This window comes from Acyrthosiphon pisum, chromosome A1 (assembly GCF_005508785.2).
Source record: "Acyrthosiphon pisum isolate AL4f chromosome A1, pea_aphid_22Mar2018_4r6ur, whole genome shotgun sequence".
Lineage (NCBI taxonomy): Eukaryota > Metazoa > Arthropoda > Insecta > Hemiptera > Aphididae > Acyrthosiphon > Acyrthosiphon pisum.
The window spans coordinates 133340549-133364561 of record NC_042494.1 but is presented as its reverse complement, the minus strand read 5'-3'; the positions used below and the strand labels follow the sequence as shown (position 1 = coordinate 133364561).

The 24013-nt window shown below is 32.0% G+C and overlaps 1 protein-coding gene across 2 annotated transcripts; it reads left to right on the top strand.

The window, feature by feature from the left end:
* LOC100159805 lies at positions 1 to 19522 on the top strand. Of its 2 annotated transcripts, XM_029488357.1 has the most exons (6): positions 1 to 287; positions 11745 to 12359; positions 12929 to 13048; positions 14094 to 14200; positions 15593 to 15865; positions 18006 to 19522. In XM_029488357.1, the coding sequence occupies exons 1-6, from the start codon at positions 185 to 187 to the stop codon at positions 18585 to 18587; spliced, it is 1800 nt and encodes a 599-aa protein (XP_029344217.1). In that variant the 5' UTR covers positions 1 to 184; the 3' UTR covers positions 18588 to 19522. The 2 variants fall into 2 exon arrangements, with proteins under 2 accessions (XP_029344217.1, XP_029344218.1); XM_029488358.1 differs by lacking the exon at positions 12929 to 13048 and having other exon boundaries at positions 2 to 287.
* The last annotated feature ends 4491 nt before the right edge of the window (positions 19523 to 24013 follow it).

Genomic DNA, 24013 nt, shown 5'->3' with positions numbered 1-24013 from the left:
GAACGCGGCCGTGCCCAGCAGAGTTTACTCGAACGGCGACCCGCGTGCGATTCTATAGCCCGAAATATTATTACACCGAGCAGAGATCCTCAGCACTCCGGACCTTCGACATCTACCGTGGTTTACTTGTCTGCGCGAGTGTTGCGCGTGAACGTTACCGGAAGATACGAAACGTTACGATATTATGTCGGCCAAGACGATGTTCTACGCGTTTGCCGTCGTAGCATTGGCCGCGGTCTGGTCGGCCGCGGCTCTGCCACTGGTCGTCGACGATGTCACGTCGCCGGGTAAGTCGTCATCATCGTGCCGCCTTTGCACTTACAATTTTTTCGCAACGAAATTTATCGTACGTGTTTTCACTGTACGTGTCTTGCCACCGCGGGAACGAAACGTTTCGCGGGTGGTCACGGCCGGTGACCACGGGCGGTGATCGTAGGATCATTTAACAGTTGCGTAGGGGCTAGAGTGTCCTAGACTATAGACTAAGTTTCAAATAAGTCGCAGGGGGATTCACAGACCTCTTCATGAGTGCAACTTGAGTTAAGTAGTCGCAGAGGATAGTTCTGTTGGATCAAACTTGAAAATGAATAATAGATTAAAAACGCACCACCCTGCGCCTAAATGTAAATAAAAAAATAAGATTTATAGATTGTATTCTGAAACTTTATACGACTATATTAATTATATGTAAATGTTTATTCGATATCACTATCAAATCTTATTGGATAATTATCTTTATTTATTTATTATAGCCAGATCACGGAATCTGTTTTGGCCTGTTTCTAAATAAATTCGTATACACGCACAATATTAATATATTATATGTGTATTGATTATTGTACACGTTGAACCCACTGTAAATTTTTTTTATTCAAGGAGAAATATTTTAACCGGGAGGGGTTAAAAAAGAAATTTGGGGGCTAAGCTTCCCCCAAACAGTTACGTCAATTCATGTCTCCAACGCTCACCGCTATAATAATAATAATAATTCTTTATTAACGGAACAAATTCCAATAAATTACCTATGCATCTTCAATGAAATATATAGTGACTGTAGAGTAATGCAAATGTACGTGTTATAGACTTGCAAATATTACATTTTATATAAATCGTTGTTGTAGACGCCGAGAGGACAAGATTTCCGACGGTTCGTCGCGGAAAAGGAAAATAAAAAACGGTTGTCCATCGATTATTGTTATTATCGTCGTTGTCGACGTCGACCTTTGATGGAGTTTTTCCATTAGGGACGCTCGCGCGTGACGAGGTTATAATAATAATAATAATAATAATAATCATATAGAAAGTATCATTATATTTAGGTATATTATAGTCTCAGCCACGTTGCGAATTAATGCGAAATACTTCATCTGCGAATTCCACAATAATTATTAGTCAAAGCGAAATATTCAAGTGTTAGAAAATTATTAATTTTAATATTGTTCTACTATCATATTACATCAAAATAAAGTTTTGCAAAATCTGATGGATGATTTTTATCTTCCATAAATACTTGTTATTTTTAGGAAAATATGATTTTATACATTATAACATTTTAAATATACTCTTCTCATAAATCATAATACAGTTCGTCTATATTATAATAATATAGCATGATACGGTATGGATGTGGATTTATTGAGAACAAAACTATGTGTGGGGCACTGTACACATAGTGTTCAATAATCCGTCCTTTGAAAAATATATTTTAAAACAAAACCAAATGGTTTTAAAAACAAATTTTTCTTCTGTTTCCTATCGGGGAACCGCACACAAGTCCCTGCCATAAGGTCAGCCATATAACCCTAACCTACCTATAGGCACTTTTTAACTTAGATACAAATTATGACTAGTGTGTACAATATTCGATAATACTTTTTTTTAAAAAACAATAAATATCCAAACTATTCATCTTCCTCCATTTGCATTTGCTACAAATTTATCAAAATCCATTTATAATTCAATTGAAGCATAATTATTTTGGAAAAACATTTCGGGTAACATGCGTGGCTGATAACTCTTCGCACCTACCGCATCATTTGGAATTATCACAGATTAAAATAATATTTATTCTGAGGAATTATTGCCATCTTTATAATAATGATTACACCGTTTCAGCGGAAGAGTAATTGACAATACTTAACGCATTTCAGTCGGATTTCGGTTCTACGATATTATATTATGGCACACACAACGTAATAACAACGGAAACGGTTTTCGTCCGCGTCAAAACAAGATGGCCGTGTTTTTTTTTACGATGGCCTCTTTTTTTTTAAAATCGTGTAGAATAATAATATTATTATCATCCACTCCATGTCGAGCGTACCTACTATTGTAATTATAAATTTTTTTTAATAATATGTATTATTATTTATTATTATACGCGTTACGGACGACACGAAAAGAAATTGCAGTATAATGTGTGGTCGTGGTGTTACGTTAACAAGTATAACATAATATAATTTATTATTATTATAATTATTATTCGTCTAACGGGACTCTTAACGTTTTGTAGGTTTGATATATTTTATAACGTTACAATAATGCCTACAACGTGGAGACCGCTGCAGGAGGGATAGTATGTGATTATTACGATTAATATACGATGTAATAATGGATTTATCGTCTTCTATATTATTATACTATGCGTACTATACAACATTATAATCTGTATATATTATGTATACGCAGATTATACATTAGTTGGTATTCTTCCCGGTGGACTTGTTTCAGAACGAGTCCGGTATATAATATAATGTCTGATGACAATGATAATAGTATAATAATATATACCTTTATACATAAATTAATTTTCCGGATACTTGTTTGTATAGGTATATACGTGTTTTAGAAAACGTTTCAAATATAGTAATTCCTCTATGTGTGCGTAAGATAATACAAGGACGGGAGGGTTTATTATAATATAATGTATTAATGTCCATCAAACCCTATTCACTTTTATGATTGTCTATTGAGTTGAGAAAAAAAAGATACAATATTTATTTTCGAGTCGATAGGTATAGAACTTAAGTACCTCCGTTTTAAATGTTTTTGTATGGCGATGTTATATTATTATAATCAGTTATCACTATGGCTGGCGTTTCGTATATAAATAAAATATCGTACCGGATTCGCGGGATAATAGAAAAAACTTTGCGCCATGCGAAGTGTGTGCGAACAAAATATATTTTTCTATAAAAATGTCCGCAAATGTCCGCTTCGTTATTAAAATGTTTTACTGTTTTAGGTAAAATTGTTAGTACTAGTCAAATACTCGTCGTTCGACGATGCGTACGACCTCGAGCTTGTGACAGCACAACCTACCTGTCTATAATATATGTAGGTATACATTTATGTAAGATTCAAACGAATCGAATCAGCGGACCGTGATTTTTTTGAGCGCGTAGAGATATAAATTTATAATCTTGTAAGTTGGGTAGGCACTAGCTGGTAGGTACGCCACGAGCCGCGTTTTCTAAAATAAATAACGGGGAAAAAAAGTTTGTTACCAGCCGAGAGTCGAGCGCACCGTTTAATACGCGACATCGGATTTAATCAATTTAATGGCATTTTGCCCGAACGCACACACACACAGAAAGAAAGGTAGAAATTAAACACGGCTAAATTAAAAGAGATTATATGATGTATTTTATATATTTTGTAAGCGACTCGAAACGGGCGTGTGCCCCGCACGGTGGTGGTCTACGGTTTTTGAAACACGATTTCATTTTCGGTAGCTACCGAATTTATATTATGTGTACACTGTACAGTAAAAAGTATACCTACATAATATTATATTCACTACTTCATGCTTATAATATTATATCGTACCATTTCTATGCTATGCAGGGTGGTTGCTTGTTTAATAACCACCATACAGGACATTTTCTCGAAAAATGTATACGATAGGCTTTTAGTTATAATATCAGCATTTACATTTTAAATTATCGGAGCGACCGACGCGGTGAACTTTTTCCGAAGCTAGTCTATAATATTCCACCATCCCACGCACCTATCAAACCCGAATAATTATAGGGACCCGCGTGTTAAGTCGTTTACTGTCATATTTTTAACTGCCTTTCGCCGTAGTTTGAAACACCACGGTCATCACTAAATTATTACCCATTTGCCTTTAAAAACCGCTAAAAATATCGGAACGAAATTCGGAGCAGAAATACAAAATAGGATTCCGCGAGATTCACCGTTAAAACCAGGTACATCTTTACTGTTGGTGCTCACATAATAATTATTCTATATGACTTAAACCCGTCAACACAAGAGCCACGCTATGACGCGTTATAGACATTCATAATAATAATATATAATATTATTAGCTCCGCTCGGAATTGAAATTTTTTGTGAATTATTCAAACGGTAGAAAGACTTCGCGTGAGACAAACCATACAGTACCTATATGCCTACAACGATAACGTCATAATAATAATGGACCGTACGTCCGGTAAGCGACGCGGTAACCGGCACGGCGCGTTACGGAGTCTTTGGTTCGTGAAGGATGCTGTGTATTCGCTACCCGCGCGGTGAGTTAATATGATCGTTACGATACCACGGCTGAGACGTAATCCGTCGGCGGAGGCGTTTCGATATCCACGATGATAATATAATAATTAATATTTAAACTCGCCCGCGATCCGTGCATAATGTCAACGATGTAAAATATATAATTGTAATATACTAACATATATATATATATATATATATTATTGTAATACGCATCGCACGCACGGGAGTGGTAACAATGTGGTATGCATATTATACTGATGCCTTAAAATGTCACTTACCCATATAATGTACGATAAGATAATAATATTATTACAATACGATACGATTTTAATATTAGGACGTACAATACGAGAGAACGCCATCGTAAAATTCATCGCCGTGCGAAACAATAACAATATAATGATATTTTCTACAATCATTTCCCATGAGGTGTATTTTAATAATATCACTAATATGTGATTATCACCTATCGTGCTATTATATTACTGTATTATTATCAACACAGCGCGTGACAGTCACCTGTTCGTTTGCATGGCGCCGTGGTACTTATTTTTATTATATTAATTCACTGATACGAACAATGTTTTTTTCACGTTTTTCTGATATGTTTGTTGTGGATATGGCACCTTACTTGTATGGAAAAATTAAATTTCGAAAAATGTACAGATACTAGTGAAATATATATATATATATAGGTAGGTATAAACAAAGATGAACATTACATTATAATTCTGTGGACACGAGTCTGCTCACTCAATGCTGATTTACTTGGAGTGTTGTCTCGAGCAAAGTTAGTAAAATAAACTAAGTTAGTAAGTTACTCTTACATTTTTAATATTGATGAAAATGGTATCACTGCATCAAGTTTTTTCACCATTAATTTAAACAGAAATTAATGTTTACTAGCGTATTATTTATTATTATATTATTATTTTTTTTTTTTTTATATTAAATTATAAATAATAATATTGTATTATTATTTATTACTATAATACTATGTGTATTTTTCTTCGGTAGGTAGACATAATCATAGGCATCGTACCTACATATTATATTACTGGTAATACAAATAGGTGTAAATATAATAATAGGCCAAAATTATATTCGATTAGTACCAATAGTACTACATTTTGAATAGGGAGGTTTCGGACCCCCTTTTTGCGTCAATGCAGATAATATAATATAGTTGTGAAGATGTAAGTCCACATATTTCACTTACATACGCTGTACTAACACTAGGATTATTGTTATTGGTACCTATTATTATTATTGCCATTATCATGCAATTGAATACTGTAAATTATTGTTTTACTGGAATCGCTGTGGCACATAAATGATCATAAACATAAATACACCATTTCGGTACAACAGTTATCTATTATTTAACGACACGTATCTATAGTAATATTAATATTTTATTTTGACTTTGTGAATATTTTAGAGAACATTTTCCGTGTACGTTTTGTTGGCGCACAATACCTTTAGGTTTAAATAATAACTTTGGTTTCCTACCTACGCACGTGCAGTTGAGTCACTTGTGTTTGTTTTTTTTTTAATATAGGTGATAATTTGACGCATTCAAATATGTACCTTTATATTATAATCTACATACTGCAGTTAATGTATAATAATTACCGCGTTTGTCATATCACATTTTCATATTACCTACAAAATAGTGTCGATATCCATACTACTCCACGCGCGATTATTTGTCATTATTACATCGTGACTTTAGCGATCTACCAATATCTTCATGATACGATTGAGCTTTATCTCGAAGATAAATCGTTTTCAATATACGTAATATTATATTAGGTACCAAGATTATTTTTTGTGCAATATATGCGCTGAGCGAATCATATTATCATATTATTATACATACCACAGTAAGTTGCAGTTGGAGCGTTGTTATTTTTTCTTTTCATAAACACTCTCACCTTAACTTTTACGGAATGATTTTAATTTAAAATATTTTATCTAAATACCTACGAACGCGTGCCGTGCAATGCGCAGCAGCTGACACGCCCGTGCAGAGTGTAAAATCTCTAAAGACAAAAGTACAAAACGATTAATTTGCGTCGTGCGATAGTAAATCATATGTGTAATTTTTATCTCATCGCCGTTTGCATAGTATGATACATTAGTTAACCTAATATTTAAGCTACATTAGCTAACATGTATATTGTATATAGTAGGTCAAATGTTTACAGCTTGTTCCGTTAAACGCGGCATAGTGTAGCATATAATATTATTATACGTGCCCGAATTTAACTGCTACACACTCGGATTTAAACAGTGGTGCAGCGCTTAAATCAAATTCAATTGGAGTGGATTATCGGATGTTATTGTCCGGCCGATGGACAAGCGTACGCGTATAGGTAATCTTGGAGCAGTCGAAACTCGACTCGATTATAATAATATTATAATAATATAGACTCATTACCTGCCGATGCCGTTGAAATACGCAAATTGGCCGTGTGAGTATTATAATAATTGACGTGCGCTCATCATCATTAGGGAGATAGCTGGCCGTTTCCGCAAAGGTAATACCATAGTCTGTACAGATGTGTCGTCAACGAGTTAATTATTATAAACGATAAATTGTTATACGATCATCGTTATTGGATGCGATCTATTCGATATTGCCGATTAGGGCATTAGGCGATGACGAAGAGCTAGACTGCGATATTTTATGAGTTCAAGTACATGGTATATTATGAGTTCGGCGATATACGTACGTACCTTGTACCTATATAAAACGCCTCAGGTAGCAAAACCGAAATTATATTATATTATATATTTTACTAGGAAAATCTATGAATCATAAAAATATTTTCGTTAATTATAATAACCACGACAACGCAAATCTTAAGAAAAATCTGTCAGAAACAAAAACCGTGTAATCGGTCCAAAGACAAGTTTATGTAAAAAAAAATAATATATTTTGTTAAAAATATTTTAATATCATTCATATAATCCGATATAATATGAATGTTTCTATATTCCTTCGCAATTTATAATTATTGGTGTTTTCTATAATATAACAAAAGGATGTGCACTGTGCAGTGAAATATACTACTTATACCTATTGAATAATCGAGATAGCATGTATTAAGATTATAAAATGTCTGATGTTTCCCGCGGTAAAGGAAAATTTGTGTGCACTAATATTTTTATACTTACATTTATTATTCTACGGGTTGATTGTTTAGTATAATGCAATGCACCGCGGAGAGTTTGAATTCTTTTTAAGTGATTTAACAGAAATGGCTGCAGATCACAACAAAACTGTTTTTTCCAAGCACAGTCGTCTCTGTTTGTTTAATTGCATTTTTTTTACTATTTTATATAGATATTCGTCGCTGCTGTTTATGTTTTTAGTTGCATAAATGCATAATTTATATTAATATATCAAAATTGTCTTGTGTTTATTTTCACCGTTCTTCGCCTCGTTAGAAGATTAATATATCGGCGTTCTTCGCCTCGTAAGTTGTGATGTGCAGCGCGCGGGCTGTGAAAACATTTGCGAAGTCATTACGGAAAAAACGATTATTTTACAACTGGTCAAATAATTAAATTACTTTAATGAGTATAATATAGGTACATGTTATAATTGGCTTGTACTTCACCTATATGATATATTCGTTTCTCAAAATAAGTATTTAATATTTTTTTATTTGGTTGGATAATAATATAGCAATAGTTTCGAGTAGAATTTAGTTATAATATGACATTATGATTAGGTACTTGATAAAACATTTTTAGTAAATCAATTTAACAGAACTATTTCTAATATGATAATATATTATTTATCTAATACTACAAAATATAATTATGTTAATGTTAAGCGATGAGTCTGGCCGTTAAATTTTTTCCTGGTTACAATAACACGCGTGCATAACATTCATAAGACATTTCATCATAATAATATCGCTTATAGTATACAATTTGAATGACCAAACAGATTTTTTTATAAATTGTTTTATAATGCAATTAACGTGAAAAATCATTACAATGACAAAATTCAAAATATTTATCCTGTAAATTTGAATTATTTTTTTTTATTCTTTTATCTACTTTAATTATTATAACATAAGTAATATTTTATCGTAGATTCGAAGGTTATTAAATAATACGATGGCCCGATGGATCTTTTGACACGAACTTGCGTACTGTTTACATTATAATATACTATATACCTAACGTTAATCGCGTAACCTCTTTGGCCTTCACTTGTCCCATGATGTCTAATTATAATGCAGTGTAAAATTAAATATTAATATCACGAGACCTATTAATTATCATCATAGGTAAGTCAGCGATGCGCATTTATTTACCCAGCCGATCATTAATATAGCAATATTATAATATGCACACGCGAATTAAACCAAAACTACTTAGTTTTGATTATTACAAAATTACCGTGGGATATATATAATGATTGAGGTACAGGAAAACGCAAGAACTATCTCAGAACTGAGAAGTAGTAAAGAAGAAAAATCATGACTAATAAAGTTCAACAATCTTAACACGCTGCACCGTGAAATTGTTGTCTTTTTTAATAATATTACCGTAGTTTTCGAAAAATATAAATTTAAATAATAATAGTACCTGTACACAATTACAATTATAATGAGCCATATTACGACGTGTGGATGTATAGATCATATTATTATACGTGTTAATATTGTTGTATCATGTTTTTCCGTGACGAAATGAGATGTACCTAGATATAAAAAATAATATCGTGATGGCGTTTTGAACGAGACAGACGTGAGAGATTATTGACGTTATTTTAACATCGTAATATGAAATAAATTATTATGTTCATTAATACGCTTTGATCGTTGCACGTAGTCGTAGGGTTTTTTTTTAAAAAAATTGAAACGTAAAACGACTACCAATATATTAATATACTAGATGATTCACCAAGCACGCAAACCCCGATTTGTCCTCTGTTAATACATTTATTCAAATTGATTTTCTACTTAAGGTCAAATTTTCAATTATTTAGAATATTTAGTTATTTTATATCGTTTAACGATTTTAGATTGTCTCAATGACGTTTTATATTGTGAATCACGATTTTTTTTTTAAATGTTGATGCATAAAATGTAGGTATTTAAATCAAAATTTGAACGATTTGGTTCAAAGATATTAAACTTTTTATACCTATTAAGAATAATAGTCCTTGATAATGGTTTTTTACAAAATAGGTGTATGCAATATTTCGTAATTATTATACTCGGGCCATTTTTATAAATTATAAAATTTTAATTAGGTTTTCTTTCAAGATAATATTATATAAAATCTGTGCCCTAAGGCACAAGTGCAAAACAATATAATATAATATTATAATTGAATAATATGACACTAAAATCAATTTATTGGAGAGGTCACTAAATTTGCTTACACTTACTACGTAAAATGACTAATATTAACGACATTAATTTTCAAATAATCAAAGCCCCCGTGGTTTCTAAACATTTTATCATAGATTATGATTCTTAGTACATTATGTCATAATAATAACGTTAAATAAATTCAAATCTACTCATTTGAATTTCGGTTTATAAACATCTATATTACTATTCATTTTTGTTCGACACATCTCTGTAGAAGTGTAAAATAACTACTGTGTGTTCTCAGCCGTCGAACTTATTTCTGAATTTGTTCACGGGTATAATAGTAGTATAATATACATATAGTATTACAATACTTACATTATATATATTTGTATCCTAATAGCTGCCATCAATTTAATAATTTAAATAATAAATATTAACAATTTCCTGGAGTGATGAGGTTATTAAAATAATTATGGGGTTAGCCTGCCCCGAGTCCTTATCTATACTTAAACCCGTAACATATTTTGCAACTATAACACTGGTTTAAACCAGCACTGATGCAGTTGTAGTGAACAGATTTTATTAGGAATTTTTTTATGATTAACACAACTCGGAGTAGAAATTGTGGCGGTGCACAGATTAATCGTACGTTTTGCGATTAAACTTTTGCTGTGCCGTACGCGTTCGTCTGGAGCTGTTGATAATAATAACATTATAATAATACTTATTGGTATTCAACACGACACGGCCAGCGTGACGCTCATCCGGCGTGATCAATTTGAATAACGTTTAGTACCAAAGAGATTGCAGTAGACGATTATTATTATTATTATTATTATTTGTTCTGGACGAACTGTCGACGAACAGAGAAATGCACTTTTCAGGCCTAAAGTATAATGTAAATGCACTACCTAATTATTGATATTAACATAATAATAATATGACGATTTTATAAGTACGATGAATATATTATTATTGTTACGTACTTGCATTGATTGTGGGAATCGTACCAATTGTAATATAAATATTATGTTCGAGACGATAACATCTCAAATTCATATTATATCGATTTTATATGTCAATTTTGTGATGTACCTGTGATGTACCCAAGACATACATGTCTGTGATACTGCGATAAGTCGTTAGATGACGGTGACATCACAGTTAGTGACGTTATATTATTTGATCATAGATATTTATTTTTTTGACTATTGTGTTATGGATTAAGACAAAATTATGACACATGACGTATTGCATTTTCGCACCGTAAACTTCAGATCAATAAGCATTGCACGTACATTGATCACCCGTTGGGTGTTAAGCATCGTTCGATTAACGAATACATTATTGTCAAAAATGTTTAAATAAATAATTAACACTAAATCCATCCGCGGTAAATTTTTAATGACAAAATAATTGTTTTTTGCTTTCGGAGATTTAGTATTGTTTACCTAACATTATGTTCGTTTCAAAAACAGTAAAAGTGTACGCTAGCTGTACAGTATATAATAATATATTCGATTGCATGTTGACAATACCAGGTTTATGTTTACGGTTTATATGATTGGTTTAGTTTTGTGTGAGTTTCGGATACGTACGAATACCTTCGAAAGTGGATTTTCGCAGATTACACGAGTAACACTATATATATATGGCGTATTTCAGCATTTGAATATATACCTATAATACAACACCACTGGTGTTAGCCCTACACACTTACTTTTTCGGTGCGCACTATTCGTATCTACCTATATATAATATAATATATTATAGTGACGTTAAAATTGTATATAAGAGAATAATAAAAACCGAACTAACCTTATATACGAAACTACGCGGTACACTAATCGAATAATAGACTTTAATATTAATTTCCAGCCATTGTGAAGTCAAACGTCGACGAGGCCACGTCGGAGAAGGTGGTTCAGAAGCAGGAGTCCGAACAGCAGCAGACGGAAGGCACGGATGCGTCGGTTCTGCAAACGGACGTGACCGCATCGTCCCCGGACGTGCAGCAATCCAGTCAAACGGAAGAAGTGACTGCGGGATCGGCAGTTCCAGTGGTTGGAACCGACCCAGCCTCACCGGAAGTCTCAAACTCAAAGGCCGAATCCGACGTTCCTACCACCGCTACCGATGTTGAACGAACGGACAGCGTCGCCGGAACCAACTCGCCCACCCCGTACCCTTCCAGCTCCGATGCCAAACCCGACCCGTCTGTCCCCGTCCACGGCCAAACGCCCAAACCGTACTTCACGGGTAGCGTGCAGACCGTGAAACTAGGACCTAACATGCCGTTCTTCTTGGAATTTTTCCAGCCTTTCCAGTCTTTCCAGCCTTTCCAGCCATTCCAGCATGTCATTCCCAACTATGAGCAACAACCGTTTAAAAACCAACCGATACCGTTCGGCGCCCCCATCGACCCATTCGCCAACCCCATGAACGCCCAACCTTTCAACAAGATGGTTGAAGCGTACACCAACGATTTCAGAAGTACGTGACATCAGTAAATTGTATTTTTATATCATCTAAACATGATTTAATGATACGAAATTATAATTTTTATAAGCACGATAACACTATATGAAATAGTCACAAAATATGACTAAATCTAATATCATGTCTCATGTGCATGTATAGGTACTGGATAATAAATTATCATTAATGTAGGCGCCAAGTTGTGTACAAAAAATATAACTATACACCCAATTATAATAATATTAATTTTGAAACAAAAAAAATTAATATATTAAATACCATTTTATTTCCGTTCTATCGACTCAAAATATACGTGTGATATTTTAAACGTGCGGTTAAACCAAAAATCATCTCCTCATCGCCCATTGTAGACCCTCCTAAAGGCCCCGCAGCTTGTACTTGGCGCCTTTATTGATGATAATAATAATAATAATAACAACGCCTTGTTAACATAAATATCAACATAATATTATTATTATATGAAAGGCTGTTTAATATCGCCACATTGTTAACACCACTTTCATGATAACCGTTGAATCGTTCGCCTAACAAATACTAACCAACATTAACCGCTTCATTCACAGCGCCCGGAGTCATAATATTAAAACCGAAAAGAAACGTCCGAGTTAATACAACCGCAATGCCACCCATTCCGTTGTTAATGAACATCATGCTTAACGCTTTTCGGCATCACGAGCCGTCAGGTAAATGTTGCACGACGTATTTTATTATAAAATAATAATGTAGGTAAGTACAGAGGGTGGTTATAAATTCATCAGCAAACTACAATAGTAAATAACCCGTATCAGTTGTAGGTGAATCGTGTGTTTTTGAGAGTAAAATGTTTAATAATTTATCATTATGGTCAGACACAACATTTTTGGAAAACAAAACTATAAAATATATTTTGTTTTTGAAAATGTCTTGTGATGATGACTTAATAATGTAAAATTGTTATTAAAAACATAAATTTAATGTTAAGATGATTAGTTAAGAACCAATGAAATAATTACATTGTTGTAAACAATACTATTATTAGTTTATAGCTAATAACACTTAGCTATTAACGCTACAACTACGTCAAATTTGCAACTTTCATTTATTGTTTTAACGATAAATGCGTATTATATATTATTTTTATTAATACGACTGTAATATGGTCTGTACTAAATATACTTATACATTAATAATAATAATAATAATAATAATAATAAAATAATACTAATTTGTGTTATATTATTTCAAGTTTTTTTTTTAGATTCTGAGCGGAGCGAGGAAATTATTGGTTTTACAGTGGTGTTTTTTTTTTATAGCCTGTATACAAAATTGCTACCAGAAAGAGTGCTTCGATTTTAACATATAGTACCTTATCTTTTAGCAAATTGGATCAAAATGGTACTTTAAAGAGTTCATTTTTCGATTTTCTCAATAGTTATTTAATGCCACGTGAAAAATCACCGAAAAATCACGAAAAAACGCTAAAAATGAGATTTTAATTTCTAACACTTTGTTTATCACCATAGAAACGAATAAAAAATTATAATATTATAATATTAATTCAACTTACATGATAAAATAAATAGTAACAATATAAAATACCCAGACTGACTAACCGTCTCCGCTCAGAATCGTTTTTCTTATACAATGATATTTTATCATTGAATTCAAGTCTAATACAATCCATTATACAATAACCCACTGTACAGCAGAGCGACATCCACTTACCTGCTTTTTTAAATTGTAATTTAGGCATGTTGGAATCTTTCGACAAAATGGGCCTGCCACCATTGGAAAGTGTGGGCATCAAACAAGAAGGCTCGAACAAGCCCGTGAGGAAGACTACATCCAAGACCGAGGTAAGTGAACCAATTATGTGTCTTACGAATAATTATGTGTATTCGCATTATTTGGATCAGTCGAAAACCGTAATATGTTGGCAGCCCTAATTCTCCAAAGTCACTATATTCAATGTCAAATAATTAATAAAGAAAAAAAAAGGTTAGGTTAGTTTCGAATTCGTGGCGCCGGAAATTACATAAATAATTATTACGATTCTGTTTTAAATTCGATTCGAAATCAAAATACATTTTGTACACACATCAGTGGTACCTCTTGAGGTTTGTATGATTTACGACTCATGGTTCAATATTTTTACATATAATATTGAACATTATTTCATATTATGTATTTTGATTGACGAGTCAACAGTCATAACTCATAATAATATGATACTGGCACATATATTAAGTAGGTACATCATCAGTTTTACCTATATTATACTGCTGTAAAATTAAATCTTATGAAATAAATTTTGAAATGGCCTACTCCCTCGAACAGCGTATAGAATAATAATACGTAATATTTGTACAAATTGTTTGAAAGACTTAAAAACCAAAGGATGACATTTTTTATTAAATATTGTGTTGCGAATAAAAAAAAGGGATGCTTAAAAAATTCATTTTTACTGCTAATTCTCATTTAATTCTGTACACGTTTCTGCATTTACAAGTCTTTACGTGATGTTCATTTCTATAGTAAATCAGTTATGTTTTATGCGCATATCTAACGCTTTATATTTTTTGTATTAAATTATAGAGCTGTATTATAAATTTCAACGCGCATTGTCCTTATATTACAGTTGCTGAATTACCGTGTAGAAGATTTCTGTGGGTTTTGCCGGTGCTAACGACCAATTTTTTTTTTCTATATGGTTGACTACAAAATTATATTATAATATATACATACTATACACATAAGTACTTGGTAGGTAAGTACCAGGTACTTTACCTACTGTGAGTTACCCAAACACGTATTACATCTTAAACGTGTCTAACATTTTTTAATATCGAAATACCCGTGCAAATATGTCGACGTACCCATACTTTTTGTGTTATAAAACCATCGGAGTTCATAAATTCGTTAATATATTTTTATTCATACTAATAACGTACAACCGCAATCGTCATGCGTTTTGCATACCTATTTGCGTATTATCCACATTGAGACGGAAAATCAGTAATTCATTAGGGTTTCGATTCTGCAATGATGGACAAAACTTCTAAAGCTTTGTACAGAGAGAGGCTTGGCGAAACTTATCTATTCGTGCCATTTTAAAGAGGGCATCTAAACAAAATAATATGCTATTTACTTAACTTTTTAAACATTGCTTTTCAAACTTAATATTATACGTGGATTTGGGTACATTAATTATGTCCATTTCGTTTGTTGTTGTGCATATACATATATAGATCATTGACGGGCACAGAGTCCAAATAAACGAAACGACGGTCAGCGACGGAGACGAAAACCACAAGAGTTTCTACCATTTCAAAGAGATCTCAGTGCTGCCCGAAGGGTTCAACAAAGAAATCTTAACCGAAGGGATCAATAAAGAAGTCTCAACCGAAAAACAGATATCGATAACTGACGACGATTTGGAGACACAAAAAGTGGAGACAAACGAAATCAAGCCGTACGTTATCATGAAGAATCAAGACAACCGGGCGAACTTTGTTAAAAAGGTAGAATAACGAGATAGCAGCGGCTTCTTGTACACATAATATTAATATCAGCTATTATATTTTTATTATAATATAATATTTTAATAACCTAAAAACCAATTTGTCACGACGACCGATTGAATTAATATATACTTAACGCTTGTAGTCATTTTCCCAACATCATAATTAACAACCCTAATGTTATAATAATATACTGTTTGGATATACCTAATATTTAATTTTATCAAATAACCGATTGAATATTATAAAGTATCGTTAACAATATGATGATAATAAAAAACTTTTCCACGCAATTCGATGGTAAAAATATCTGTGTGGTTATTAATTAGCTATTATTGTTATTATCATCGTCGACGTCAGAATAACGGGATATTTAAATTTTATTAGTTATTAATTAATGATTACTATAAAAATCAAAATGTAACAAAAACCATAAAATCAAAATATACTCGTATTATTAAACCTACATGATATTACCTATCTAAAAACGGTTGATTGGAATAAATTATTTGCCATAATAATCTCAAATAGTATTGTATTGTTTTAAACATTATTTTTTTGTGTGACAAAATATTATAATTTTATCAAAAATCTCACGATACCTGTTATAGTCTGTTTAGTGATTATTTTTATACAGAAAAATTAGTTTTGTATTTAGTTTTAAAGTAATGCTTATTATTAAAAAACATAATCTTATTATATTTATTTTGACTTGTGTGAATAAAACCTTTTAGGATTTACCACCTTGAACGACTCGAGTTTTTATTTGTCACGTCGTTTCAAAGTGTTGTTAAATGTATAAAAACAATTATTCAATATGTGTGTATATAATAGTTTGCTGCTTTTATTTTGATCGGTTCAAAGTTTGACATATTTTGCCTATTATACATATAGTCGTAAATAGTCGATTCGGTGTTTGTAATAATATGTCTACCTAATTATTGTAATTATCTCGTTTTCCCGTTTCCGTATATCATAATACTCAATGATTATGAATGTAGCAGGTTTTCTATTTTATAATTTGTTTTGCTTTTTGCGATGTAATTTTTTTATATTGCAGCGTCATACAGTACATTTCTGTACAAGCCACATCACAAAGACGAATTTTTAATTTTTTTTTTAACGCTTTATATCAATGTAATATTATTATAATGGTCAAATAGCTTTAACGCGGTTTTGTGATTACACCGTTGTACGATATTCGATTTAAACCATGCACGTGTATATAAGTCTAATATTATTACAATATGATTGTAACGCGCCACGCGCGACCAAATCTGTCGGGTACGATATATCCAGTTGAAACGAAGCGTCGTCGAAAACAAGAACTTGAAAAAGAGAAAATACAAAAGAGACACGTCCCGGAGTCACAGAGTAAAAATATATATTGTAAATAAAATAACGATTGGTTTTGAGCTGCTTCTCCTCAGCCATATATCGGAATGGCTGTCAAACACAGGTACGTATCCGTTTTTTTTTTTGTCTTTTGGACCGATCGCACGTGGCTTAATATGTTATATTATTATTTTTATACCTATTATATGTCTTACTGCAATACTGCCCATCCGCTTTTCCGGAATCGAATTGGCGTGACCGCTGTACATATTATATAACCGAAGGCTTTAAAACCAACGCATTACTATATAGATAGCTATACCGCCGTATATTGACAGTATAGTTGAGCATCAAGCTCAAAATCACTCACATTACTAGGTTTATTAGATTACCCACTTTCAATATTATATATACCTAATTATTATATTGTCAAATATTAATTTCTCTCAACACTTGTAATATTATTATTATGGAAACTAGTTGTATTATAACGTATAATAACTATTGTCAGATGTAGTTATTTTCACTTATTACACCATTATTATTTTAGTCAACAGTCACGTGCTGTTAAAACTGCAGTGCATCATATTAATTATTATTGTAACACACAGATTTACACATTAACATAAATAATCGAATTAACAATCGTAATATTATAATAATATATAGATAATAATATAGTTAATAATATAAAATACGTACACGTATTATTCATGTACGATCACGTCACGTACCTACCTATATTACAATAATATCGTCGAAATCATCCGATGATCACAACTCGTATTTTTTGTTTCCCCCGCAGACACCGGCCGGACCCGTCCCGCTGGACGATCAATTCCAGACTGCCGCGGCCAGCTACTACGCGCCTTACGCTCCGATGTTCCGGTCGCATCAACAGCCACCAACCGGTCGTTTGCAGCAGAAGCAGTACCACGGATCGTACATGACGCCGAACCAGGGATTTTACCCGGCACCGAACCAGGGATTTTACCCGGCACCGAACCACCAAGGCCATTACCCTGCACCGGTCCAAGGTTATTACCCGGTGGCACCTAACCAAGGTTATTACCCGGCACCGAACCGAGTACCGCATCCAGCCCAGAACCACGGATCGCGTCCGCATCAACAGCCAATCAGCTTGGAAGGCGACACTCTGGTCAACGAGTTGGTCGCGGCACAACAGCAAGCGACCGGCGGCACGGTGTTGCCGCCCAACGTGGAGTTTGTGGACGTGAACGGCAAACCGCAACCCAGCGGCGAGTATCATCAATACTACAACAGCCAACACCACCACAACAACAACAACAACAACAACAACAACAACAACAACATCAACGACAGCGGGAATCGCGGTCATGACAAGTTTCCCGGCCGTAAGTACTGACGGCGCGGTCCAATCTAACCGCGGTCGGTGCGCGTTGAGACTTAATGATTTAGGATATACAATTATAATTTATAATATCGAATTAATACGTAGGTACTAATAGTATGTGTGTAGTAAACTCTGCAACAGGTAAATACCGAGACCGCAGTATCGAACCGTTTTATCGTTAACACGTCCAATATTATTATACTCGGTACCTATGTCATAGGAATAACATTTTATTATATGTCCGCGTCAAGTCTAGGTATTCCGTATTATGAGAAGTCTTTGTCATTATCCGGTCATTCAAATATCTATTTATCAAGAATATTGTTTTTGATTTGTTTGTATATACATATTCTTTATTTTAAGTACTTATATTATAATATTACTAGGTATGTTTTTTTTACGTGTCCACCCTCTGCAGAGGCCGTCGACTGTCGTTGAGGTCGCTCCTCTCCCTCTCACTCTTATATTTTGTAATATCTGTGTACCGGCGGTTTATTATTCCAACGTATAATTAATAAATAATCTCATCGCCCTCGCAATACACACATTTAATTCATGAATATATTATTTTCACGAATAAACTGAAATTTGCTCCACGTGGAAACGAAAATATACCTATAAACTATTATATTAAAACAATTATTATTTTAACCAATGTTTGTCTCACTCTACACGCTGACAGGTTTTTCAAAAATTATGATTTTCCTATGTTCAATCGTGATTGATCCAATGTTTGTCGTTGATTTTGATTCGTATTAGTTATTAGTTATTAGTTATTACTTATTAACTTATTGTTATGTGATTATTTAATAACCGCAGTATGCCTAATATGTATATTATGTTTCTACAATAAATCGTAATGATACCAAAGTTAAAATATGATATTTTATTTTGTATTATTTTTATTTGTCTTTATTTGTTTACAATTTTTATATTAAGGCTTGATAAAAATATATTATGCATCTTTATACTTTGCCTAATTATAAATTATATTGTTGACGTTCAATTTCAAATGTATGCATGCAATTTGCATACGTAGTTAAAATGATAAGATTATAATCCACACCTCTGTATTTATGCTTAGTAGGTGATTGCTGATTGGACTATTTGATGAAATGAAATTATAATTATCTATTAAATATTTTAGGAATAATACTGTTTACAAATTATTACTGATAGCAATATTCATAACCTTTTGAAAACGACGCAAGAAAACGGTTTTGAAAAATATAAAAATTAAACCAATTTAAGTTAATATTGTATTCAGAAAAATGTATGTACGAGATAAATGGTAAGTGTAAAAATAGATTTCTTTTTGAGAAAAATTAAACAATTAATATTAAGTATTAGCGATGGACTGTAGCAGTTGCTTACTGTTTAGTAAATTTGTAAATCACAGTATTGACAGTTCGCAATATCATTTACTTTCAGGTACTTATCTGCATTATTTTAGATCCATCATGTAATTTTAAGAGTTAAAACTACGTATCAATTTACACTGGTATAATATTATCATGTAAGCAAATCGAATGAATTTTAAACCCGCATGTCCAATTAGTGGATGGTTTTAAATAATATCAAAAATCGTACTGTATAACCTACAATATTTGTTCCATAAAAAGTCGTTTGGCGAACAGCATCATATTCCGAAAAATTAGTCTACGAAAATCCTAATAATTTTGCCAACTCTTAGTTTTAGCATTGAGTATAGATAGTATCTATACTATCTATACTCAATGGTTTTAGGTAGTTTCTATTCAATTTATATACCAGTCTCCTGATGCAAATATATTATTACCTATATACTAGTCAAGAGTAGGTATGTAACGACATAGTACGTATTGCGTATGACATAATATTTTAGCACTATACCTACTTTACTATGTAATATTCATTATGCATCGCAGAAAGACTATTGTTTTAATAGGTATCTACCGCAATTTAATAATCTGATAAAATATAATGAATTTTGTGTTTTAAATTTTTTCCTTTCAAATATTAACTATTAAGCAATAATATCCAAGTCTTGACTCATATACTGAAAATACAATAATAAATCTAAACTACACACTTGTTTTTTTTTTTCACTGCAGTTAGTACCTATACTGTTCCAACACCCAACGATAATGTTACAAGTATAATTGGCTGTATTGTGAACGAAAAATCAACCTCACTACACACACGCGCACACTCTATACATCATCGAAAATAGTGTTATTTCCTTTTAGAAAATATTAGAACCAAGTACGTCGGTAGTTGTACCTACCTATTTATGTTTTATGTTGAACATATAATAATCGCGGTAACTAACGCAGTAAAAATAAGGTACCTTTGTGCGATATTATTTTATACAGCCGTATGGAGAGAAAAAAAATCTCGCAATTTTAAGTTTAAACAAGTCAGTGTACATGACCGTAATAATATTGAGGACGCATACCTTTCGGTAGTCGGTGGTTAAGCGCACTGGTTCGAACCTTGTATACTATTACATCCGCTCGATATATACGCTGAACTTTGATCATTTATTATTTTTTATCCGCGTTTCTCTATATTATACAGAGTGATGGCCGGGTAACTGTTTCTCAGCGTATTGACATTATTACAACAGACTTATAGAAAAAAAAATAGTATAAATATTAAAAACGGTGGAAAGCCGTTGCAATATTATTTGATCCGAGTTTATTCATCGGATATTATATTCAGAGACATTTTTAACGGTTAAACCCCAAGGGGCTCACGGACCCACCCGGCACCCACACATACATCGTGTCAAAATAAAAGTGTAGTAAATAATAAGATAATAAGTCTGATATTTTGTAATAAAATATTATTTTATCTTTTTACTATCGAATATTTATTAAGGGTTAATACATGAATTGTACCCACGCAGTAAAATATGAGTTATATTAACATTTAAGAAAAATGAATAAATAAAAGGTCAGGTTGCATGTTTCTTAAAACAATATGTATATTTGTAATGGACATTTTTTAGAACGATTATCATACTTTTTAGTCATCATTAAAAATGCATTAGATTAATAAATGATTAGGTAATGCTTACCTGTACCATTATATTAGTGAGATCCCCAATTTTACACTTTTTGCCCTTTAGAGTGAAGCTCTCTCTTATGTACAATATAAATAAAATTTCATTATAAAGGTACAAATATCAAAACCCTAATAAACTGTGGCTATTAAATTTTTTTGTTTGATTAGTACCTATCTGTTATTATTTTTATTAAAACGTGAAAATATATTAGTAATGAGGTTGTAGGTCACCATCTGAATATTTATATCTTACTACCCATTATTTGTAAAAAATCATTGGTCAATATTTGATCAGTCAGCATTTAAATTTAAAATTACAACTATGTTTTGAATAACATTAAATATTATTTGTAACTATTTTAATTCTTTAATTTAGAAGTATGTACTGTATATTATATATATATGATTATTTAGAGTGCCACTTATTTATAAGTGATATTTTTTTAAAACTGCTACTTGAAATTGTATTCAATTTATCTTAAATATAAACGTATACAATCTCAACGCATTTCAACAACTTTAACACGTGCTGATTTAAACTTAAGGTTTTTATAAACAGAAAAATTTTATTTTTGGTATTTCATTTATATTTTATTTATATATTCATTATATTTTATTCATAACATTATAGTAGTTAAACAATTAATATATATATATATATTAATTGTATGCAATAGTAAGTGTTTAACCAGTTCGTTAAGAGGACGTCACACCCGTATGTAATGTCTCCGTCTTACAAGTGCGTAACATACCAAATTTTACGCTCAGCAGAACACGTGTAGCTCCGTTAGTTTAAAAATTAGAGTGAATTGACCAATTATCAAATTTAGAAGTAAGAATATTATTCAGTGAACCTCGTTGGGTTTTTTTTTATATTTTACTAATAATTTAATATTTTTACTAATAAATTACTAATAAGTAGGTAGGTATATTAAGTAGAAATTTTCAATAATATTTCGATCGCTGTGGGAAAATATTTTGTATTTTGTTGTGCTGCATTATTGTTTTCGGTACGGTAATGATGCGTTGATTACAAGCGAATTTTTTTATAGAAAAATAATTCTTTGATTGTGGCAAAGTATTTTTTTTAAGTACCTATCCATAGCTATTATTTTAAACGAATTCGCGTCTGTTTTAAAAATCAGATTTCTTAAACTATAGTAGGTACATTTTTTTTGAAAAGCGCTTTGATCAACGATAATCAGGGGTTTTTCATGAACTTAAACAAAGACTTTTAAGATGTTTAAATTAATTAGTATTGTTATTTCTTTCGTCGTGCGACTTAAATCAAAATACACGAAAAACACCGTTAGCCGTTATACCACCAGTCAGTGCTCACCAAGCGCCAGTCGCAGCGTTTTACCTATTCCATGGTCACCTCTCGTATAGCATTTACTATTTATTATTTTCGTAGGGAGGTACTTATTTGGTTATGTGTTACTTGCCAGTAAAATTGTAATTAGGACGAAAATTCACTGTGACTGTATCCGGCGTGATCTGTACGTGATCGACGAAGAAGTGTTTAATAATATATGCGCACAGAAATAATAGTGAACAAAGTTTTAGCAGCTCTAATTCAGCGAACGTTATTAATTATGGAACGAGTTTGTCTGACGCACAAATGCTTCGCGAAGACAAGTACGGATAACCGTTTGCCGAAATATCATACACAACATTATATTCGATTGTGAATAATTAGATACGTTTTTATAATATAATATTATGTAGGTAGGTACTTACATGAATATTATGTAGCGTTACAATAATAATAATAATGATAATATGTCTGACAATGGGTATTATACTGTAGTATGATATAGAATTTCCGTAATAAGCATAAAGTCAATTTTGGTTTTTAAAAAATACTTTTAAAGAATTTACATAAAAATGTGTTAGCACTTAGCACACATATTGTTTAAGCCAATATCATCGTATATTGTTACGTAGTATCTATATTATATTTATATATTAATATGTACCTATTATGCCTAATTCATTATTATAATATGTTTGCATGCCTAAAATTGTGTGCAGTAGCACACACCATGTGCAGTAACAAAATCTATGAAACGTTCAGTAGAAAATTAAAAAAGTGTGCATTACTTTTTAATTCATACGCACACTACTAGGTTTATTATTTTAAAATATTCTGGTAAGTGGAATAAGTACAGTGCAGTATTGAAATTCGTGAATTTTAGACATACTAGTATGCCTTAGCACACAATATTTTTGTTTTATGTTTTTTTTAAAATAAATTAATTGATTTTCAACAATATTGTATTTATATTTTATATTGTTTATACATATAGTGTAAATGCATAAAATTCAAATAATATATAATATAATTATTAATATAGTTTTTTGTTTACTCCGATATAAATTAATATTGG